This window comes from Acanthopagrus latus, chromosome 10, assembly GCF_904848185.1.
Source record: "Acanthopagrus latus isolate v.2019 chromosome 10, fAcaLat1.1, whole genome shotgun sequence".
Classification (NCBI taxonomy): Eukaryota; Metazoa; Chordata; class Actinopteri; order Spariformes; family Sparidae; genus Acanthopagrus; species Acanthopagrus latus.
The window spans coordinates 2757527-2775397 of record NC_051048.1 but is presented as its reverse complement, the minus strand read 5'-3'; the positions used below and the strand labels follow the sequence as shown (position 1 = coordinate 2775397).

Below are 17871 nucleotides of genomic sequence, written 5' to 3'. Positions count from 1 at the left end.
CCGTGAAATATAAGTTTGTTTCTCTGACAGTTGATGTTCCCACCTGAGCGACGGAGGTCTGCGGGTTCAGCATGAGGTTGCGGAACGTTCTCTTGAGAACCCATTTGAACTGGGTCAGGAAGCTGGTGTTGTAGGTGATGGTCCTGGAGGGACGAGTGGTGGTCATCGGCTTACCCTGAATGATCCTCCCTGAGGGAGACAGAAGGAGTTTTATTTGATATTAATTCATCTAAGTCATCACAGGTTTCTGTCCTCAGTTGGAATTTTATTTCAGAAACTTTCTGTAATCTAAAGAACAGCGACTTCACCTGAGATTTAAAAGTTTGTTTCAGCAGAAACTCAGCTGTGAACTTTAAAGTTAAAGTAGAAAGGCACGTTTCCCACCACTGACTTTTATTCTGTAAATGATCAGCTGGCTTTTCTTTTGAAAACACCGCCAGGACAGTTTGCTGCGGCAGATTCTGAAAATTAGGTACTAATGAGTTTAACTCTGTGACCTCGTCCTCGTACATACCCAGCTCTGCTTTGGTCTGTCTGTAGAAGTGGCAGTTTCTGTATTCCTCTACCAGTTTGTCCTCGATCCCCCGTTTGGAATTCAAAACAGATTCTGGATCTGGAAGGGAAGAAGGAGGCATTCAGGATCGTCCACCGGCCTGAACTCATTCTCCTCAGCACAGGAAACTGTTTTAAAGCCTCTTAGGTTTTCAAATCTGACCTTCGTAATCGCTGCTGCTGAGGGCGACGGCGGTTGAGTCTCCGTTAATGATGTCCAGGAAGAAGTCAGCGGGGTTGTTGTGGGCCTCACAGGTGTATCCTGGGAAATTTGATTAGAAACAAAATTACATGACATGAGCTTTGTGTCAGGCTGTGTCATAATTATTGGATTAAAGTAGATTTGAAGTTCCTACCGATGTCTGAGAAATACTCCAGGGCTGTCTGAGCCGGGCCGTGGTAAACCTGATCGACAAAACGAGTGACAAGAAAGTGACAAGCAGGTCAGATGGAGGAGACCAACATGAAACAGAAACTACAGAAAAGATGGAGACCCTGTGAATGTATTTCCAGACGCAGGTGGTGAGGCACCTGTTTGCCGTTGACCAGCAGGGTGAGGTTGTCGAACAGACGGTAGATGGAGTATCGAGGCTGGTGGATGGACAGGATGATGGTGCGACCGTTGTTGGCCATCCTGAAGAAACAGGAAGACAAACGTTAAAGTTTGGATGTGTGGATTTTAACTTGGAACAGCTTGTTGGATGGAAAGAGTTTCTCCACAGCAATGACAGCTGAGGCTCATGGGTATTGTAGTTCTGTAGAACTAACAGTTAAAATAATGGTGAAAAAGAGCAATAATAGGAACGTACAATGGCCACAAGATAGCAGTATTTGCATTGGAGAGAGAGTGTGTGTGTGTGTGTGTGTGTGTGTGTGTGTGTGTGTGTGTGTGTGTGTGTGTGTGTGTGTGTACCTCTTCAGCAGCAGCAGCACTGAGTTAGCGGTGCTGGCGTCGAGCCCTGTGGTCGGCTCGTCCAGGAAGAGGACGGACGGGTCGATGATCAGCTCCATGCCGATGTTCGTCCTCTTCCTCTCACCGCCGGAGATCCCACGAATCAGCTGAGTGCCCACCTACAACACACACACACACACACACACACACACACACACACACACACACACACACACACACACACACACACAGAGTTTGTACCTGTATACTTATGAGGACCCTCAGTGATGTAAAACGTTCCCTAACCATCATTGCTACTCATCTTCCCTTCTATTCTCCCATTCATAAATGTTTTGGCCTGTGTATCCATTGGTTGAGTGGTTGTTTGAATAGTTGGTTGGTTTGTTTGTTGGCTGGTTGGTTTGGTTTAGTTTGGTTTGTTGATCACTGACACGTTGGTTAGGTTGCTGGTTGGTTGGTTGGTTGGTTGGTTGGTTGGTTGGTTGGTTAGTTGTGTAACTGTTGGCTAACGCTAACTGGTTAACAAATATGTTCTTTAACCTTGAAACATGGGTGAGTGTCCCTCCAGATATTCACAATCCATCATTTTTTCAGTTTCTGATCATTATGAAAGTGGTGACATGATAAACATTTCTCTGGTTTTCTACATTTACATGAGTGGAAACCTGGAAAAAAGCGGTGCGACAGGTGAGCTTTCCAACCTGAGTGTGATGTCAGAGGAACATGGATGCCATGTGAATATGTTTTATTACAGAAGACGATGAGGAACTCTTTTTTTTGTTGCTCTACTCTCTCATTTCTTCTTCTCCTTTGTCTTGTCTCTCTCTTTGTCTGATAAACTGAATCATCATCGCCTTACACTCGTTAGCTCAGTCGACTTGATTCAAAGACGCCTTCAGTCGTTATATGTCGTCACTCTGACTTCCTCCTCACCTTGGAGTCGGCCACGCGGCCCAGTCCCAGCTCCTGGATCAGTTTCTCCACTTTCTGATCTTTCTCCTTCTGAGAGACGGACGCCGGGAGACGCAGTGCTGCAGAGAAAGTGAAGTTCTCTCTGACCGTCAGAGTTCCCATCACCACGTCGTCCTGGAGACAAGAAACCATCATTTCAACACTTCTCACTTATTTTGAGGATATCTTTAAATATCAGGTGTTATTTTTGGTGCTGTGACTTTATGAAAGAAGCTGCTCTTATTGTTGCGGTCACTCCCTTCCTGCCCCGACCAGGAAACTCTGAACTGAATCAAAGCCGTTCTATTGGCTCCTATCACAGATCTGGCTCCTGTAAATATCTGACTTCCTGTCTGAGTTCCTGTCCATCTCGCCCACCTGCACCACGTATCCAGACAGACACTTGAAGTTTGGAGGCTGAGGAGCTCCGTCGATCAGAACTTCTCCCGTCAGGCCCGCCGGGTCCTTCCTAGCTGCTAAAACATCCAGGAACCTGAATGACAAACGATTATATCAGGTAAAGACACTCTGAACGTCCCTGATCAGGGTCTGAGACACCTTCATCATCAATATACCTAATAAAACAGCTTTATACATGTAACAGATGTGCAATTCTCACTTTAAGGGGAAAAGTTCACACCAAAACAAAAATTCAATCATTATTTACTAAAAAATGGTGTGAATAATGTATTTTCAGGTCAGTTTGGGATCTCAGGGCTTCTGGAAACTTGGATTACAGAAGTATAGATTTTTTATTTTATTTTTTTGGCAGTTTCTTTCCGTTTTAAAAGCTCAGTACTTAATTAAATTCACTGGCTGTAACACTCACGATGACTTGCCGCTTCCTGTCGCGCCCATGATGGCGTTCAGTCCGGGCTTCATGATCCCACTGAGAGGCAGAAAAAGGAATAAAAACACGAGTTAGAGTTTTTATTATTGTATAAAAACACAAGACGTAAAAAAAAAATGTAAAAAAAAAATCCCAAACTCAGACATGCTTTGGTTTCTGCACAGACAGAGAGAGAGACACCTGGTATAAGGTGTTTTTGATGAGACAGCACCTGGCGGGTTCATGCTAAGCTAAGCTAGCAGTGTCATCTCGCCTCTCATGATCAGATGTTCTGTTTGTAACGACGAGGCAGTTTCACTTCTGTGTTTCTGTGAGGTGACTGTTCGTGACCGTCGTGGCTCCACGATGTCGTAGTTTTTTGAGGAACTGAAAGTTTGTTTGTCGTCGCGGTTTTTTCCCAGACTGAGTGAGTGTTTTGAAATAGTTTGATTCATCTGCTGGTCTTTTTGCTGAGTCAGTCTATCAGCTCCTTTATTCAGCAAATTTGATATTTTCAACACTGGAACATGACACTGCAGTTTTGTTTTGCCTTGTCACTTTCTATTTCTTTCTCTTGCTTCTTTCTCATTCTTGAACTCTCCTCTTGTTCTTACAGTCTTTTCTTTTTCTTTACATCCGACATGTTTTTTGTTGGAGTGAACAACGAAAGTTTAGTTAGTGTTGCATCTTGTAAATGATTCAGTCAAAACCCAGCAGCACATCGTCTGTCATGAGTCAGCAGGTTTCATACAACAACACTGAAAGCATGACGCTGCAGTTCTGTTTTGCTTTCCAATGAAAACATTTCCTTCCTCTTTTTCTTTCAAATTTTAAATATAAAAATATCTCGTTTCCATGTCCGTCTTTTCTTCCTTCTTTTCATTCCTTCATCCTTCCTTTTCTTTTTTTTTTAGTCTTCCCGACTCTTTGCTTTCTGTCTTTTCCTTCCTCTTGCTTTTCTTTTCTAGACTGTCCATTTTTTCTGTCTTCTTCACTCCTGTCGTCTCTTCTTTCTCGGCCTTTCCATCTTTTCCTCCTACTCGTTCTTTCTGTCTCTTCTTTTTTGTTCTTTCACCGTCTCCCCCCTCGTCCTTTACGTCTTTTTCTTTACGTATCATCTTTTTCATTCTTGTGTCATCTCCTTTCTTGTTCTTTACGTCTTTTTAAAGTCTTTCTTTCTTTTATGTTTAATCATATTTATGAGAAAGTGCTTCTCATTGTACCCTTTGTCTCCATTTTAGATTAGATTAGATTAGATTAGATTATTTTAGATTAGATTAGATTCAACGTTATTGTCATTGTGCACAGTACATTTACAGAGACAATGAAATGCAGTTAGTTCATAACTTCAGTCGAACAAAAACACTAATGTCAATAAATCTGGGTCCTTTTTTTTAAGTAATAACTGAAAATCACAAGACTCCAAATGATTATTTGGAAGTTCAACATTCACAAAACGAGTAAAAAAAAAATCAGTTCAGCACAGAAAACAAGTATCCAGCCGGGTTCATCCACCCCTGTGTTCCACCTAAATGTTCAAAACTAATATTTAATTTCCTGCCTCCTCGTGATTACAGACAAACAGGAGCTGCAGTCAAACTGCTGTCAGGTTCGAGACGCTCGAGGGAGATTCATGTAAATATAGAATATAAGACAGACGTCGTTAACACACGACATGAAGCAGTTAAGTTTGTATTAAAAGCGTCTGAACCGGCTGCACGCGCTAACCCAACCTTGAACTTTGAGTCAATGATTACACACTGAACAATAAAATACCAGAGATACCACCCTCTAGGAACACACACACACACACACACACACACACACACGCTGAACTTTGGCCGATTGCTTTTTCATAACAATCATACACAATCAAAGACTTTGATCACTTTCATAACGAAGAGTAACCAAACACTGGGAGTCAGGTGTCAGTAGCTATAAGCTCCGTGTCTGTTCACTCTTCACCCTCACAGTTTTATGGGTCGTCACTCCCATGATGACAAACATCTGAGGATGTCAAGGCTGAAAATTCGACCGTGTGAAAACAAGTCTAAAAGGCTGTTTTTTTATGCTAAATGCTAACACCAGAATGCTAACATGCGACTTTAGTTTAAATGAGTTCCGGTTGTTTTAGTTTTTCACCTGATTGTTTATTTCTGTGACATCATTTTTGTTTCCCATCTCTGACTGATTTTGAGCAGTAACATATAACGAAGCCGTGGATCGTATCTCGCCGTGTTCTTGATCCAACCAAGATCTAAAGTTTGACCCCATGTGAGTTTTTCTGTGAGTTAAACACCCCGAGGTTTCTCACTCGGTGGTGTTCCAGAGGTCTGGAGGCAGCGCAGCATCCTGCCGCTGGGTCTGTTTGTTGGTTTAAGCTGACAGTCATTGTTTTCTAACGAGCTGCTGAGTGTGTGTGTTTGGCACGGAGGGAAAGTGGGAACCTGAGTTTTCTTGACAAAGCAAACTTCCTTCCCTTCGCCTCCAAACCCAGTGTGTGTGTGTGTGTGTGTTTGATCAGTGTGCGCTTTGATCGCGTCACGTTTGCCTCCCAGGTGGGCTCCTGTCGGCACGTAGACAAACAAACACACAATAACCCCACATGTCGACCGCCGCCTCTGTCGGTTTGCTCGTTGGGCGAAGTAAACCCAAGAAAATGTCTTTACCCCAGTTCAACTTTGACACACAAATTTCAACCTGTGACCCGTTTGACCTCTGGGGGAAGCGACGGACCAACCAAAATGGAGGAAGCTAGTATCGTAGCTTATTAGCTGTGTCGCACACATCAGGTTTTATACACTCGCCAATGTCTGTGTATAAACTGCTTCATATTTCAAACAGAAACAGTCTTTTAAATGAAATGTGTGCAGTTATGATTCCATTAGCGACGGAGCTAAAAATCATGCTAACATTTTGTGTGCTAATGTTAGCTTACCCGGCTCACAAGCACCGTTTATAATAACAACCAAGTGTTAATTGAAGCTAAGTTTGAGATTTTTGAATTTTGTGGGGTTATAACGGGTTTGTTAGCAAAACACAAACGCTGCTATGTCAGAGTTTAAGCTAACATTAGCGGCTCTGTCCTGCTCTACAGAAACTCGGGGCAAAAATGTGAAGAACGGATTAAACTGTGGGGTTAAACTGTGTGATTTTAGCTGTTAACGTTGGCTTACTACCAAAACTAGTGACCAAGTTTTACCTCTTATGCCAGTTGGAGCTAATTATTAGCTAACTAACAACATTATTGAGTTGGGTTAAGGCCTTTGTTCACATAACAGTCTGTGCTTGTCAGGGCTAATTGCTATATCAGAGTTTAAGCTTCAGTCTTTTATTGATGACGATGAAGTTTGGCTTGTAGCACTGTGATATAAGCTTTCTTTGCACCACACAACTAATTTAAAAGACACAAAGCTTCGTTAAAACAGCTGTTTGATGACTGGGTTCACGGTTTTCACTCACTTCAGGTCGATGAGGATGTCTTTGGTCGTACGCTTCTTCAGACGCAGACACCCTCCTCCTTGTGTCACCTTGTAGTGGATGTTGTGAAAGCTGACGGTGGCGCCATGACGCTCTTTGCCCGAACCTGCAGACTGAAGAAGAGTTAATTCACCCAGGAGTCAGAGTTTACAGCATGCGTGGCGTTAAGCATAAAGAAAATGAAGGTACCTGGTGTTTCGAGGCTCCGTTCTGCCCGAGCTCGAGCGACACCCGGCTCTCGTACATCCTCTCCAACACTCCTCCTAAATTCAAAACACTGAAGAAACATTTTAGATGAGATAAAAGCAAAACTGATGTTTGAAAGGTTCAAATTGACAGACAGGCTTGCTGAAGGTGTGAAAGTTTTGTTTTGTGTTACAAAAATATAGCATTGAAAAATAAAAAAGAGGAACTACCAGCTCAGAGTAATGAAATGATGAAAAGTTAAAGCACTTGACAAAATACTTCCAGTGACTGTTGTGTTAAAATGATCAGTTTACTGTCTTGTTTGTGGGGTCGTAGAGGTTCAACGGGAGAAGTTCTTATACACAAAAGTACTTTTCTTGTCTGGTTTTTCAAATCCTGGTGTCAAATATTGGTGAGTTTGTCCTCTTTTAGCCTCAAAGACTCATTTAAATTAAACTATATCCCAAGTTTGATGGACTTACAGACATCCGGCCATGACAAAAAGACACAACACAGACTGAAAACGACTATTAAACAAGACATTACACGATTAAGTGAAAGTATAAAACTACATGCAGTTTGCTGAAGCTGAACCTCCCGTTGAACTCAACTAAACTCAAGTTTCACAACCTCTTTCTGTTCTACAAACAAACCTACTGAGTCAGAAGTGCTCTGATCTCTGTGTGGTTGAACCTGATGTGGATTCACGTCACTGACTTTAGACTCCAGATTCGTCTAAAGATGTAAATGAAGAGTTCAACGCTCACCTGCTGAAGCCAGAGAGTCGCTGTGAGACGAGCCGCTGACGGACATCCAGACGCCACAACACTGACTGTACAGGTCGATGTGTGTGAGAGCAGCTGGTTCAGCGTTCAGTGTGTGTGTGTGTGTGTGTGTGTGTGTGTGTGTGTGAGCCCTGTTTTATGACTGAAGGCATGATAAGAGAAGCGAGGAGGAGGAAGGCACGTGTGTGTGTGAGGCGCTCGCTCTCTGTCACGCCTAAAAGGAAGAAGTGTTTACATCACTCCACCACAGCAGAGGTCATAAAACTGCTCTGCTGAAGTCGTTCGTTTACAACTATACTGAAGTACAAGAACAGATAATCAGTAAGAAGTGCAGACAGTAACAGAACTGCTGCCACGACCCTTCAAATAAGGTGGATTTACAAAAAACATTCATAATCTAAAAACACTTTAATTGATTCAGTTGATTCTTTTTATAAGTGCAGTTTAAAAGTTCAGATTAATAACTTGAGATCTACAGATGACTACGAGTTTTGCATCATACCAAGCAACAGTTTCACACGATATCTTTACTTTTACTTGAATATGACTTTCGTTTACTTTGCAAAACGCTGGTCAGAGTTAAAAGACAAGATATTGTAATAAACTTTGGTTACCGTAAAAGTCACCCATACAAATAGAACATGAGTAAAAGTCTTAAAGTATCTGGTATTAAATGAACTTAATTATCATAAGTAAAAGTAACAAGATTATATTTTCTGTATACTGTGAGTCCACTGATTATTAGAATAACCAGAATAACTAGAATAAAATGCATTAATTTTAAAATTACGCAGTGAAAATAACAATATTCGCCTCCAAAATGTAGTGAAGTGGAACTATAAAGTAGCAAAAAAATGGAAATACTCAATTACAAATACTTCAAAAACATACTTAAGTAGAGTCCTGATAAAAATACATTACAAGTAGAAGTCCTGCATTATTAAATCCAATCAAAGTAGAAAATATGTATAGTTGATTATATTTATAAGTGCAGCTTCAAAAGACAAATTCATAACTTTAGATCTATAGATGAGTACAAGTTGTGCGTTTTTACACAACATCTTTACTTTGACTTGAATATGACTTTTGTGTACTTTTATACAACACTGACCAAAAGTCATACTCGAGTAAAAGTACGATATTGTGATAAGATATTTCTGTAGTAAAAGTAAAAGTCACCTGGACGAATATTAACATGAGTGAAGGTCTTAAAGTGTCTGACATTAAATGTACTAAAGTATCATAAGTAAAAATAATAAGACATATATATTTATGTGTGTATATTCTGTAAAATGTGAGTCCACTGATTATAAGAATCACATAAGATACATGAATTTAAAAATGTGCTGCTTTGGCTCTGATACATTGTGTAATCTGACAAGGAACTAGTAACTAAAGATGCCAAATAAATGTATCAGAGTAAAAATACCAAAATCTGCCTCCAAAATGTAGTGAAGTGGAAGTGGAAGTACTTCAAAACCGTAGTTAAGTACTGTTAAAATACTCAGTACACGTAGAAGTCCTGCATTCAAAACTTAAGTAACCAGTAAAATGTAATCAAAGTAGAAAACGAGGCTGATGCAGCACTAAGTTAAAAAACTTTATTTTACCTTTTTTTTACGCGATGACGCGTTTCTGTGTCTGTGAAGTCGTTGGACTCTGGATGGAGGATGTGGAGGAAACACTGGATCACTGGAGCTCACAGTGTCAATCAGGCTGGAAACAGGTGACGTGTGATTGATTCCACCTGGAGGCTCAACACATACAGGTAATCTCAGGTCGTCTCCGACCAATCAGGAGCGAGGATACAGTTAAACGAAAATTATGGATAAATGTTTGTGTGACTATTTCTTGTTGATTGTGGAAAATGGACGAAAAGTAAAAAAAAATACCCAAAGTTCCAAGTGTTTAGGTAATTTAACCATTAATAATACTTGTTTATTTATTGGTTTGTTTGTCTTTTGTATTGATAATCAAAATCTTAGTGCAGCAGCAAAGTAGAGAATTAAGAAACAAGAAGTGTTTCAGTTTGTGTTTCCTCTATTTTCCTGTGACAACAATTCTATTTGTTTTCTGGACATCACAAGTTATTAATGTCACTATCACAGAGTAAAAAGTCTTGTTTTCTCGAGATAATGAGTTTATTTTCTTGAAATCTCTGAAATCTTGTTTTTTATTATGTCATCCTAATGCATAAAAAAAGAGGAAGTGTGTTTGACCTTTGACTGTTTAGGGCTTCTGTAGTTTTTGGAGATGAACTGTGAAATGGACTTAGTGTTGAGTTGTGAATTGTATAAAAAACCTTAAAATTTTCTTTCTTTCTTTCTTTCTTAATGCAGATTTTCTTGGATATTTTAAGGATGGTATGATTGGTTAAAATAAGCCCTGCACTGGAGCATCAGTCCATGTTCAAGGTGCAGGAAATGACCTCCATCTGCTGGTGAGCAGTGACAACTACACCTGCACTGATGGAGCGACTCCATCTGCTCATGTTTGATTAATATTTTGACTTTATTCATGATTCTATTTCACATTAAACAGCAAAAAATGGTTTTATTCTTTTTATTTTTTAAACATGTAAACTGGAAAAGAAAGGAAAGGATGGAGAAGGAAAGGAAAGGATGGTAGAGGAAAGGGTGGTAATGCAAGGGAAAATAAAGGAAAGGAAAGGATGGGAAATGAAAGTAAATGATGGGGAAGGAAAGGAAAGAAAGGAAAGGATTGTAAAAGAAACGAAAGGAAGGGAAAGGATGGGGAAGGAAAGGAAGAGTAAGGAAAGGAAAAGATGGGAAAGGAAAGGAAAGGAAAGGATGGGAAATGAAAGGAAATGATGGTTAAGGAAAAGAAAGGAAAGGGGAGGATGGTAAAAGAAACGAAAGGATAGGAAAGGAAAGGAAAGGAAGAGAGAGGATGGCAAAGGAAATGAAAGGACTGTAAAGGAAAGAGTGGGATAGGAAAGGACAGGACAAGGGGTTGAGGAGGCAAAGTTTTCACCTGATTAATTTGCGCTTTCACACACACACACACACACACACACACACACACACACACACACACACACACACACACACACACTCACCTGTCTCTTTACACAGACGTGTGTTTGTTTGACCTCATTGTTGATGCGTACAGACACACACTGACATCACAACATCGTGAAGTTGTGGACATTTTGTGAAGGTCATCAAACACACAGTCGGTCACAAGGTTTTTCAGGCAAAGTTCATGTGTGTCGATGAGCGCTGACGCAGAGTGTGTGTGTGTTTGTGTGTGTGTGTGTGTGTGTGTGTGTGTCACCTTCAGTGTCATCTTGTGTTCACGTGATGCAACTGGCAGAATTTCAGTTTTCTATATTTACACACCACCTTTGTCGTTCACTGGTAGGGTGGGAAAAATCCTCCGACGCTATTGGACGTCGGAGAGGAAACCCAGCTGTCAATCACCCGGCTGTAACTTTCCACAACAGACTGTTGGATAATGACGCTGAGGCCCGTGTGAACTTCATGTTCAGGTGACGGGGTTAAAAGTAGCAACACACGCACTTCATGAACCTGATAGCGGACATGAATGTATTGACTTGCTGACACTTTAATGTTCTGACAGATGGAACCATAACGGAGCAGAGAGGGAATCACACAGTAACTCACAGAACCACTCACAAGAACCGATAACGATGATAACGATATTATCACGATACAGACGTTTGTAAGTAAAGAAGACACAATACCCCGTACTCATGTCTCTCTGTAGTCATTGTGTTTCCATTTTGTGTCTCTTTATGGTTGTTTTGTTTGTCTTTGTAGTTGTTTTGTACCATTTGCAGCCATTTTGTGTCTGTCTGCAGTTGTTTTGTGCCTCTTTAGTAATGTTTTGTGTGTCTTTGTAGTTGTTTTTGTGTGTCTGTGCAGTCATTTTGTACCTCTGTAGATGTTTTGTGTGTCTTTGTAGTTATTTTTGTGTGTCTTTGAGGTCATATTGTACCACCTGTATATATTTTGTGTCTGTCTGTAGTTGTTTTGTGTGTCTTTGTGGCCATGTTGTACCTCTTTTGTCATTTTTTGTCTCTTTGTAGATGTTTCACTTGTCTCTGTAGGTGTTTTGTGTGTCTTTGTAGTTATTTTGTGTCTCTTTGCGGTCATATTGTACCACCTGTATATATTTTGTGTCTGTAGTTGTTCAGTGTCTCTTTGAGGCCATGCTGAACCTCTGAGGAGTGTTGTGTCTCTTTATAGATGTTTCATGTGTCTTTGTAGATGTTTTGTGTCTGTTTGTAGTTGTTGTGTGCTTCTTTTGTGCCCACGATAACGATGGTATCACGGTACAACGATTCTGTTAAGTGAAGAACACATAATACCCATAAAACAGCAAACGTCAGGACGTCAGAACACATTTCTCTCAACACAGTTATGACACACGATAAACAGCCATTACCACGTTTAACAAGCTTAACCAGCTTGTTTCATGTACAGGATCGGGTGGCATGTTTCACTTTGTTGCCCCTGTGAAGTAATTTACTTTCACCAGACACTTCTTACACATCTGTTCTTCATCAGTTGTGTTTGTTCCATTAATGGGTCCACAGTTTTGGATGTCACAGACTTGCTTCATCGCCATTATCAGTTAGTTTGTTTACTTCTGTTCACAATACTCTCCGTTATTTAATGAATGCTGCCACATGGAATCTTGAAGTGGAGTCAAACTGGCAGATGAATGGTCACATCACCAAATACAAAATATTACCTTACTGATTTTAAGTCCCATCCGTATTACAGAACAATAGAAAACAAACGAGGAACAGTTAGAGGCAGGTTTTCTTCAGTCTTTTATTTCTTTATGAAGTGTTTTTTTGTCATCTTTGGTGTTTCCCTTCAGACGGACAGACTTCAGACTCCATTCGAGCTTTAAATGTTGGACAAAGTGGTTCATACCAGGGGACAATTCATTCATGTCTCTGACAGAAGAAGATAAGAAAATTAATCGTTGCTTATTTATATTCTAGCAGGTGCAAAAACACCACTGTGAGTTGTAATTTTAATGATAACATGACGTCATTAGTTTGTTGGATCTCTGTAATTCTTTTAACCCCTCCAGGAAATACTCACATCCACACTGAGCTCATCCTGAGACAAGACTACGTTTCTAACCTCCTGACAACAACAAGTCAACAATTACAAACTCGACACTGACACACACACACTGCTGCACACCTCTCTGTATGTACAATATATTAATATACACTCTATGTACATTGCTGACTACTCAACTGAGAAATTACAGTCAGACTAAAGCCAGCACTACTGTGGATTCTGTGATGGGTCTCGGCCTGAGACTCGGGGCTGACGGGTGGTTTGCAGATATGTTTGGGTTTGAAAAAGAAGAAAAATGTTTGTGTCCTTCAAGTTCTTGTGTCGACCGTTGCAGATGTTTGTTTCTTGTCTTCTACGCCCATCTCCCGCTTGAACTGAAGTTCCTGCTCATGCTGTAGCCGGAGACGGAGCTCTGGTGTTTTCCCCAGGCTCCTAAAGGAACCACGATGATGGTGGAGTTGTCCTCCGACCCGTACTGCAGCGCCTGAAACACAAACATTAGCTGTCGTTAATTTAGGTCGCCTCATATTCAACTTTGAGCTATTAAGTCTTCTTCCAACAATCATGAAGAAATACTTTTTATTCTGTGTCTCTATGTGGTTGTTTTGTGTCTCCGCAATCTTTTTTTGTCTCTTTGTTGTAGATTTGTGTGTCCTGGTAGTCGTTTTCTTTGTGTCTGTGGTTGTTTCGTGTCTTTTTGTGGTAGTGTTGTCTGTCTTTCTAGTTGTTTTGAGTGAGTTTGTAGTAGTTTCTTGTGTTCACGTAGTTGTTTTTGTCTTGTTTTTAGTCTCCTTGGGGCAGTCTTGTGTCTCTTTGTGGTAGTTTTGTTTATCTTTTTAGGTTTTTTGTAGTAGTATGTGTCTCTTTGTCGTTATATAGATTGACTTTTCCAGAAGAAATGTTATCAGTCAATTTTAAACGCTGATGGTTTGTGCCCAGTAATCAATAACCCATGCATGCTGCTGTGACAGTAGAAGTAACAGATACTTTTAGTCTCTGGTACCTGCTGAGTGATGACATCAGCAGCCTCTGTGGGGTCTTGGCACTGGCTGATGACATCACAGATCTCCTGGTCACTGAGCAGGAAATTGATGCCATCGGTGGTCAGAGCCAGGAAGGAGTCGTTGGCGTGATGGACCTGCAGAGACGGACAGAGAGGTCAGGATCAACCACATCTTCCTGAATGACTGAAGGTCAGAGGTCAGATGAAGCGGCAGCAGGACTCACAGTGACCCGTTTTGTGTCTGGCTCAGCGATGACGCCGCTGCTTTTCAGATGGAAGTCTCCGATGCTGCGTGTCATGGCGAGCCGTCCGTTAACGTTAGCCTGACCAACGCTGTTCCACGTCACAAAGCCGCCAAACCTCTGGATCCTGAAAACAAACGCAAAGGAGCAGTGCTTTAATGTTGGAGGGACAGCAGGTCCTGTTTTAGATTCTGGTGGTGAGACGATCCTTTTTATTACCTTCAGCTGATTGTACCTTTATAGCTAACCAGTAACATATTTGGAGAGCTAAGTACTTTGACTTTCTGTGTCTATAGGTCAAGAGCTCGAGGCTGAAGTGTCGACATGTTTGGGTGAGCTCCAGAGTTAAACATAGCTTCATTTCAGCATTGCATAACAGCAGCTGCTTCATGCTAACGGGAACCCCAAACCTGTCAACCTACAGATCTGCTTTCACGTTATCTACTGGATGAACCGGACCTCATGTACTGTATGGAGGAGAGTTGTTGAGCAAGGCACTGCCTCGCTGCCAGCTGGCAGCTTCAGTCCAACATACCGCAGAGTTTATTTACAACCTGATTTGCTGCTGGAAACCTGAACCCTGCTGCTCCACCGTCCTCCCTCTTCACTGTTCGCTCTGGATTAACACCAGCTCCTGGACTCTGTGTAATTTCTGACTAACTCCCAAAACGTTTCTCTGCCTACAATATAAATATAATGGTCACCATGCAAATGTCCTTCAGACTTTCCATCAGTGATTTTCCACTGCGACGTTAACAATACTTTCCTTTTGCTCTCTCTGTGGTTGTTCTGTGTCTCTTTGTGGTTGTTTTGTGTCTCTGTAGCTGTTTTGTGTCTCTGCAGTTGTTTTGCATCTCTGTGGTTGTTTTGTGTCTCTGTAGCTGTTTTGTGTCTCTGTAGCTGTTTTGTGTCTCTGCAGTTGTTTTGCATCTCTGTGGTTGTTTTGTGTCTCTGTGGTTGTTTTGTGTCTCTGTAGCTGTTTTGTGTCTCTCTGTAGAGGGACACCCTTTGTGTCTCTTGTAGTAGTCACATTACTATTGACGGTTTGTACCTTTGTCTCTCGTCCTCGCGGTCAGGTGTGTGATCTTTGGTGAGCTTGCTGGCTTGTCCCCTCCTGCACAGCATCGCCCGGCTGTCACCAGCACTCGCCACCACCAGCTCCACCCCGTCACGTAGCAAAGCAACCGTCGCCGTGGTGCCGGCAGTCAGGAAGGAGGCTGGGGAGGAAGAGAGGGATGGAGTGTTGATGAGCACAAAGTATGTTAGTAGTAAGTAAGAAGTAATACTTCTTCTGTGTTTGAGTCTCACCATTGTTGAAGTAGCTGAGGTGTATGTGCAGAGCCTTGTCTGTGTCTAAAAAGGCTTTCTTTAAAACTTTCTCCAGATCGTCCTCCTCCTCCAAAGCATCTCTGCACAAAGACAATCGATGACAACACAATGTTGTAAAGTGAAGGAGTAAGATTTTATACTATTTATGTTCTAATGACAAATATATTCAATAAGTAATATTTTGAGGTTTTAACCTGATAAACTTCTCCATAAAGGTGTAGCAGTAGTCTGCAGCGTGCGGCCCGGCGTGGCCGTCGAATACGGCAAAGTAAAGCAGGTTGTCATGGATACGAGCGACGCGGAGGCGGTCCTCGTTCTGCTTCCTCAGACCCAAAATGGACGCACAGCCGACTCGGGACAGACTAACCTGAGAAGATGGAGGAAGTCATCACTTCATCCATCCATCTGTCAGCTCATCCATCCAGACATTTAGAGATCAGTTCATCCATCCAGTTACCTGTGGAATGGGTTTCCCATATTTGATACTGGAGGGCAGCAGTATCGGTTCTTCTATCCTGTTGTCCCAGATACCAAATGAGTCCCAGGTGACCGGCAGGCTGCTGCCGTTGCTGTCGATGCTGACCGACCTGCTGGCCTGTCGCGCGCCCACCACCCCGAACAGTGCCCCGCCCACCTGCGGGATGTTAATTCATCAACAAAGTCAGTCGAAAGCTTTCTAAGGTCCTCCAACCTTCCAAACGCATCAAATGGACGAGAGACTCACCTGTCCGGATGCTGTGGAGGTTTCTGGCGAGGAGCGAGCGGTGAGGAAGGTCTGCCTGGCGATGGAGCAGCGACCACAACGCAGCAGATTGAAGAGCACTGTCGACGACATGGCTGACTGTTCTTTAACACCTGAGCAGGCGGCGGGTTTCTGAAACACAAATGAAATAATTTTGATTAGTGATCATTTTGTTAAAGAATCAGCAGGAGTGAAAAAATCCCCATCACATTTTGAGTTCTGAATTTGTCTGGCCAATTGTCCAAAACCCCAAAATATAGTTTACAACAAAAGTTTGCCTTGAGGGAAATACTTTGAGATTTCAGTTTTTCAGATGTGAGATGAGACAGACTGAGACACGGAAGAGAAAAAGGAGTCAGCTGCCAATCGGAAATTGAATCCCAGTTCCAGCCTGTCCTCTCGATCACACCTTCCACTCCTCGAGTCAGAACGCTGTTTGTAGCCCACAAATAGCCCTTCGATCTCCTGCTGTGATTGAGCCCCGTGTCGTCTTCTATCCATTACAAGTTGGAAAAATACACCTGAACCAGCCTCTAAAAATACTGCGTCTGACTGCACTGGAAAAGAAAAGTTTATCTCCAGCCCTTTTTAAACAACAGCTGACAGGAACAAAACCTTAAACCACTTTTTTTCTTTAGCGTTTTTGATATTCTATAGTTTTTATTTTGAAGGATACGTACATGTTGTTGAGATTTGCTTCAATTAAGCTATGAGAAAGAAAAGAAAATGCTGTATGTAGATCACACAGAAGTCGACACCTTCCCTCCGTTTCCAAGTGACACAGTTTTTTTGCCAAGCGTCTGTCTGTGTGAAGAGGTTTGCCAGAGTAAACGAAGCCGTGTGGTCACTATTAATAACGTGGACCACTCCCCTCCTCTCCTCTCCCGTCTGTCTTCACCTTCACTATCACATGTGGGCGCAAACACAAATCAACACTGACCACCAACCTGTCCAGGAACACACACCAGAGGCTTTTATCAGGTGTGTGACCTCTGCAAAGGAGTCCAGAGCAGCGAGTCCACACTGACACACATGTGACCCGCTTGTTGTTGACAAAACATAACAATGCACATGTGTGTTTGGGTGCACACCAGCAGATCAGGAGGCTAAACACACACACACACACACACACACACACACACACACACACCAGTGCAAGTTCTGAATAACAACAAATAATCCTTGTCTTCTTCTTGTAGCTGGATTAGACCTTCCTGAAACACTTTTTTTTAAAAAGTTTAATCATATATACACATAAGTACCACTGCATGGCGTTAAACCAAACCTATAAATAGATGTTATTCAGACCCAAAATATCCTGCAGAATATATCACACATATATCACATCCACCAACAATTAATACTTATTATGATTCTCAAGCATCATCCAGTAATCTGAAATATAACAATACAACACCCACACAGTTACCTTTCCTCTACTTTAACTACATTTTGTGTATAGACGCTCATACTTGAAAGTTTCCAGTGCAGGACTTTCTGCTGCTTTTACCTGGTTAATTAAACTCTGCACATTATTATTAACAGACATAAAGTGACTATAAATCTCTGTAAACACACCAGTTAACAGGACATCAGGGACAAAATGGTGGATAAAAACTCACCTTGTTGAGTTTTGGCTTCTTTTAATGCTGATGTTCCCGCCTGGGCTGTTTCCGTGGCAACAGGTGTCCAGCAGCTGCCTCCAGCGTCACTCGGCCTCGCGCTGTGACTGCTGAGACCGGGGGGCTCGGCTCGAGGGCATTCAGAGCCGA

At 41.9% G+C, this 17871-nt stretch overlaps 2 protein-coding genes across 4 annotated transcripts in view; both read right to left on the bottom strand.

Moving 5' to 3' along the window:
* Positions 1–9433, bottom strand: part of LOC119027652 (broad substrate specificity ATP-binding cassette transporter ABCG2-like) — a 12182-nt gene extending 2749 nt beyond the window's left edge. The window contains exons 1-13 of one of the 2 annotated variants that reach the window (XM_037113009.1): positions 9307–9433; positions 7679–7910; positions 6915–7002; positions 6708–6838; positions 3246–3305; positions 2795–2909; positions 2399–2551; positions 1466–1623; positions 1084–1186; positions 909–957; positions 716–814; positions 515–613; positions 44–189 (exon numbers count right to left, since the gene is read on the bottom strand). In XM_037113009.1, coding sequence (XP_036968904.1) covers positions 44–189; positions 515–613; positions 716–814; positions 909–957; positions 1084–1186; positions 1466–1623; positions 2399–2551; positions 2795–2909; positions 3246–3305; positions 6708–6838; positions 6915–6971 — 1170 coding nt within the window. In that variant the 5' untranslated portion in view covers positions 6972–7002; positions 7679–7910; positions 9307–9433. The remainder of the gene's footprint in view (positions 1–43; positions 190–514; positions 614–715; positions 815–908; positions 958–1083; positions 1187–1465; positions 1624–2398; positions 2552–2794; positions 2910–3245; positions 3306–6707; positions 6839–6914; positions 7003–7678; positions 7911–9306) is intronic. The other variant, XM_037113011.1, reaches the window with a different exon arrangement.
* A 3067-nt stretch (positions 9434–12500) lies between these two features.
* On the bottom strand, positions 12501–17853 carry LOC119026863 (protein phosphatase 1K, mitochondrial-like). 2 transcript variants are annotated; one of them, XM_037111482.1, is made up of 9 exons: positions 16780–16928; positions 16082–16231; positions 15815–15991; positions 15552–15724; positions 15337–15437; positions 15080–15245; positions 14011–14155; positions 13787–13921; positions 12501–13267 (listed from the first exon to the last, which is right to left on the bottom strand). In XM_037111482.1, the coding sequence occupies exons 2-9, from the start codon at positions 16190–16192 to the stop codon at positions 13136–13138; spliced, it is 1140 nt and encodes a 379-aa protein (XP_036967377.1). In that variant the 5' UTR covers positions 16193–16231; positions 16780–16928; the 3' UTR covers positions 12501–13135. The 2 variants fall into 2 exon arrangements, with proteins under 2 accessions (XP_036967377.1, XP_036967376.1); XM_037111481.1 differs by lacking the exon at positions 16780–16928 and adding an exon at positions 17722–17853 and having other exon boundaries at positions 12751–13267.
* Between the last annotated feature and the right edge of the window lie 18 nt (positions 17854–17871).

Excerpts from the sequence above, each read along its gene's own strand:
- LOC119026863 (XM_037111481.1), bottom strand. The coding sequence starts at position 16,192 with ATGTCGTCGACAGTGCTCTTCAATCTGCTGCGTTGTGGTCGCTGCTCC. Across the intron at positions 15,438-15,551 it reads TTTATGGAGAAGTTTATCAG|AGATGCTTTGGAGGAGGAGG; the intron begins GTTAAAACCTCA and ends GTCTTTGTGCAG. Across the intron at positions 15,246-15,336 it reads CCTCAGCTACTTCAACAATG|CCTCCTTCCTGACTGCCGGC; the intron begins GTGAGACTCAAA and ends CTTCCTCCCCAG.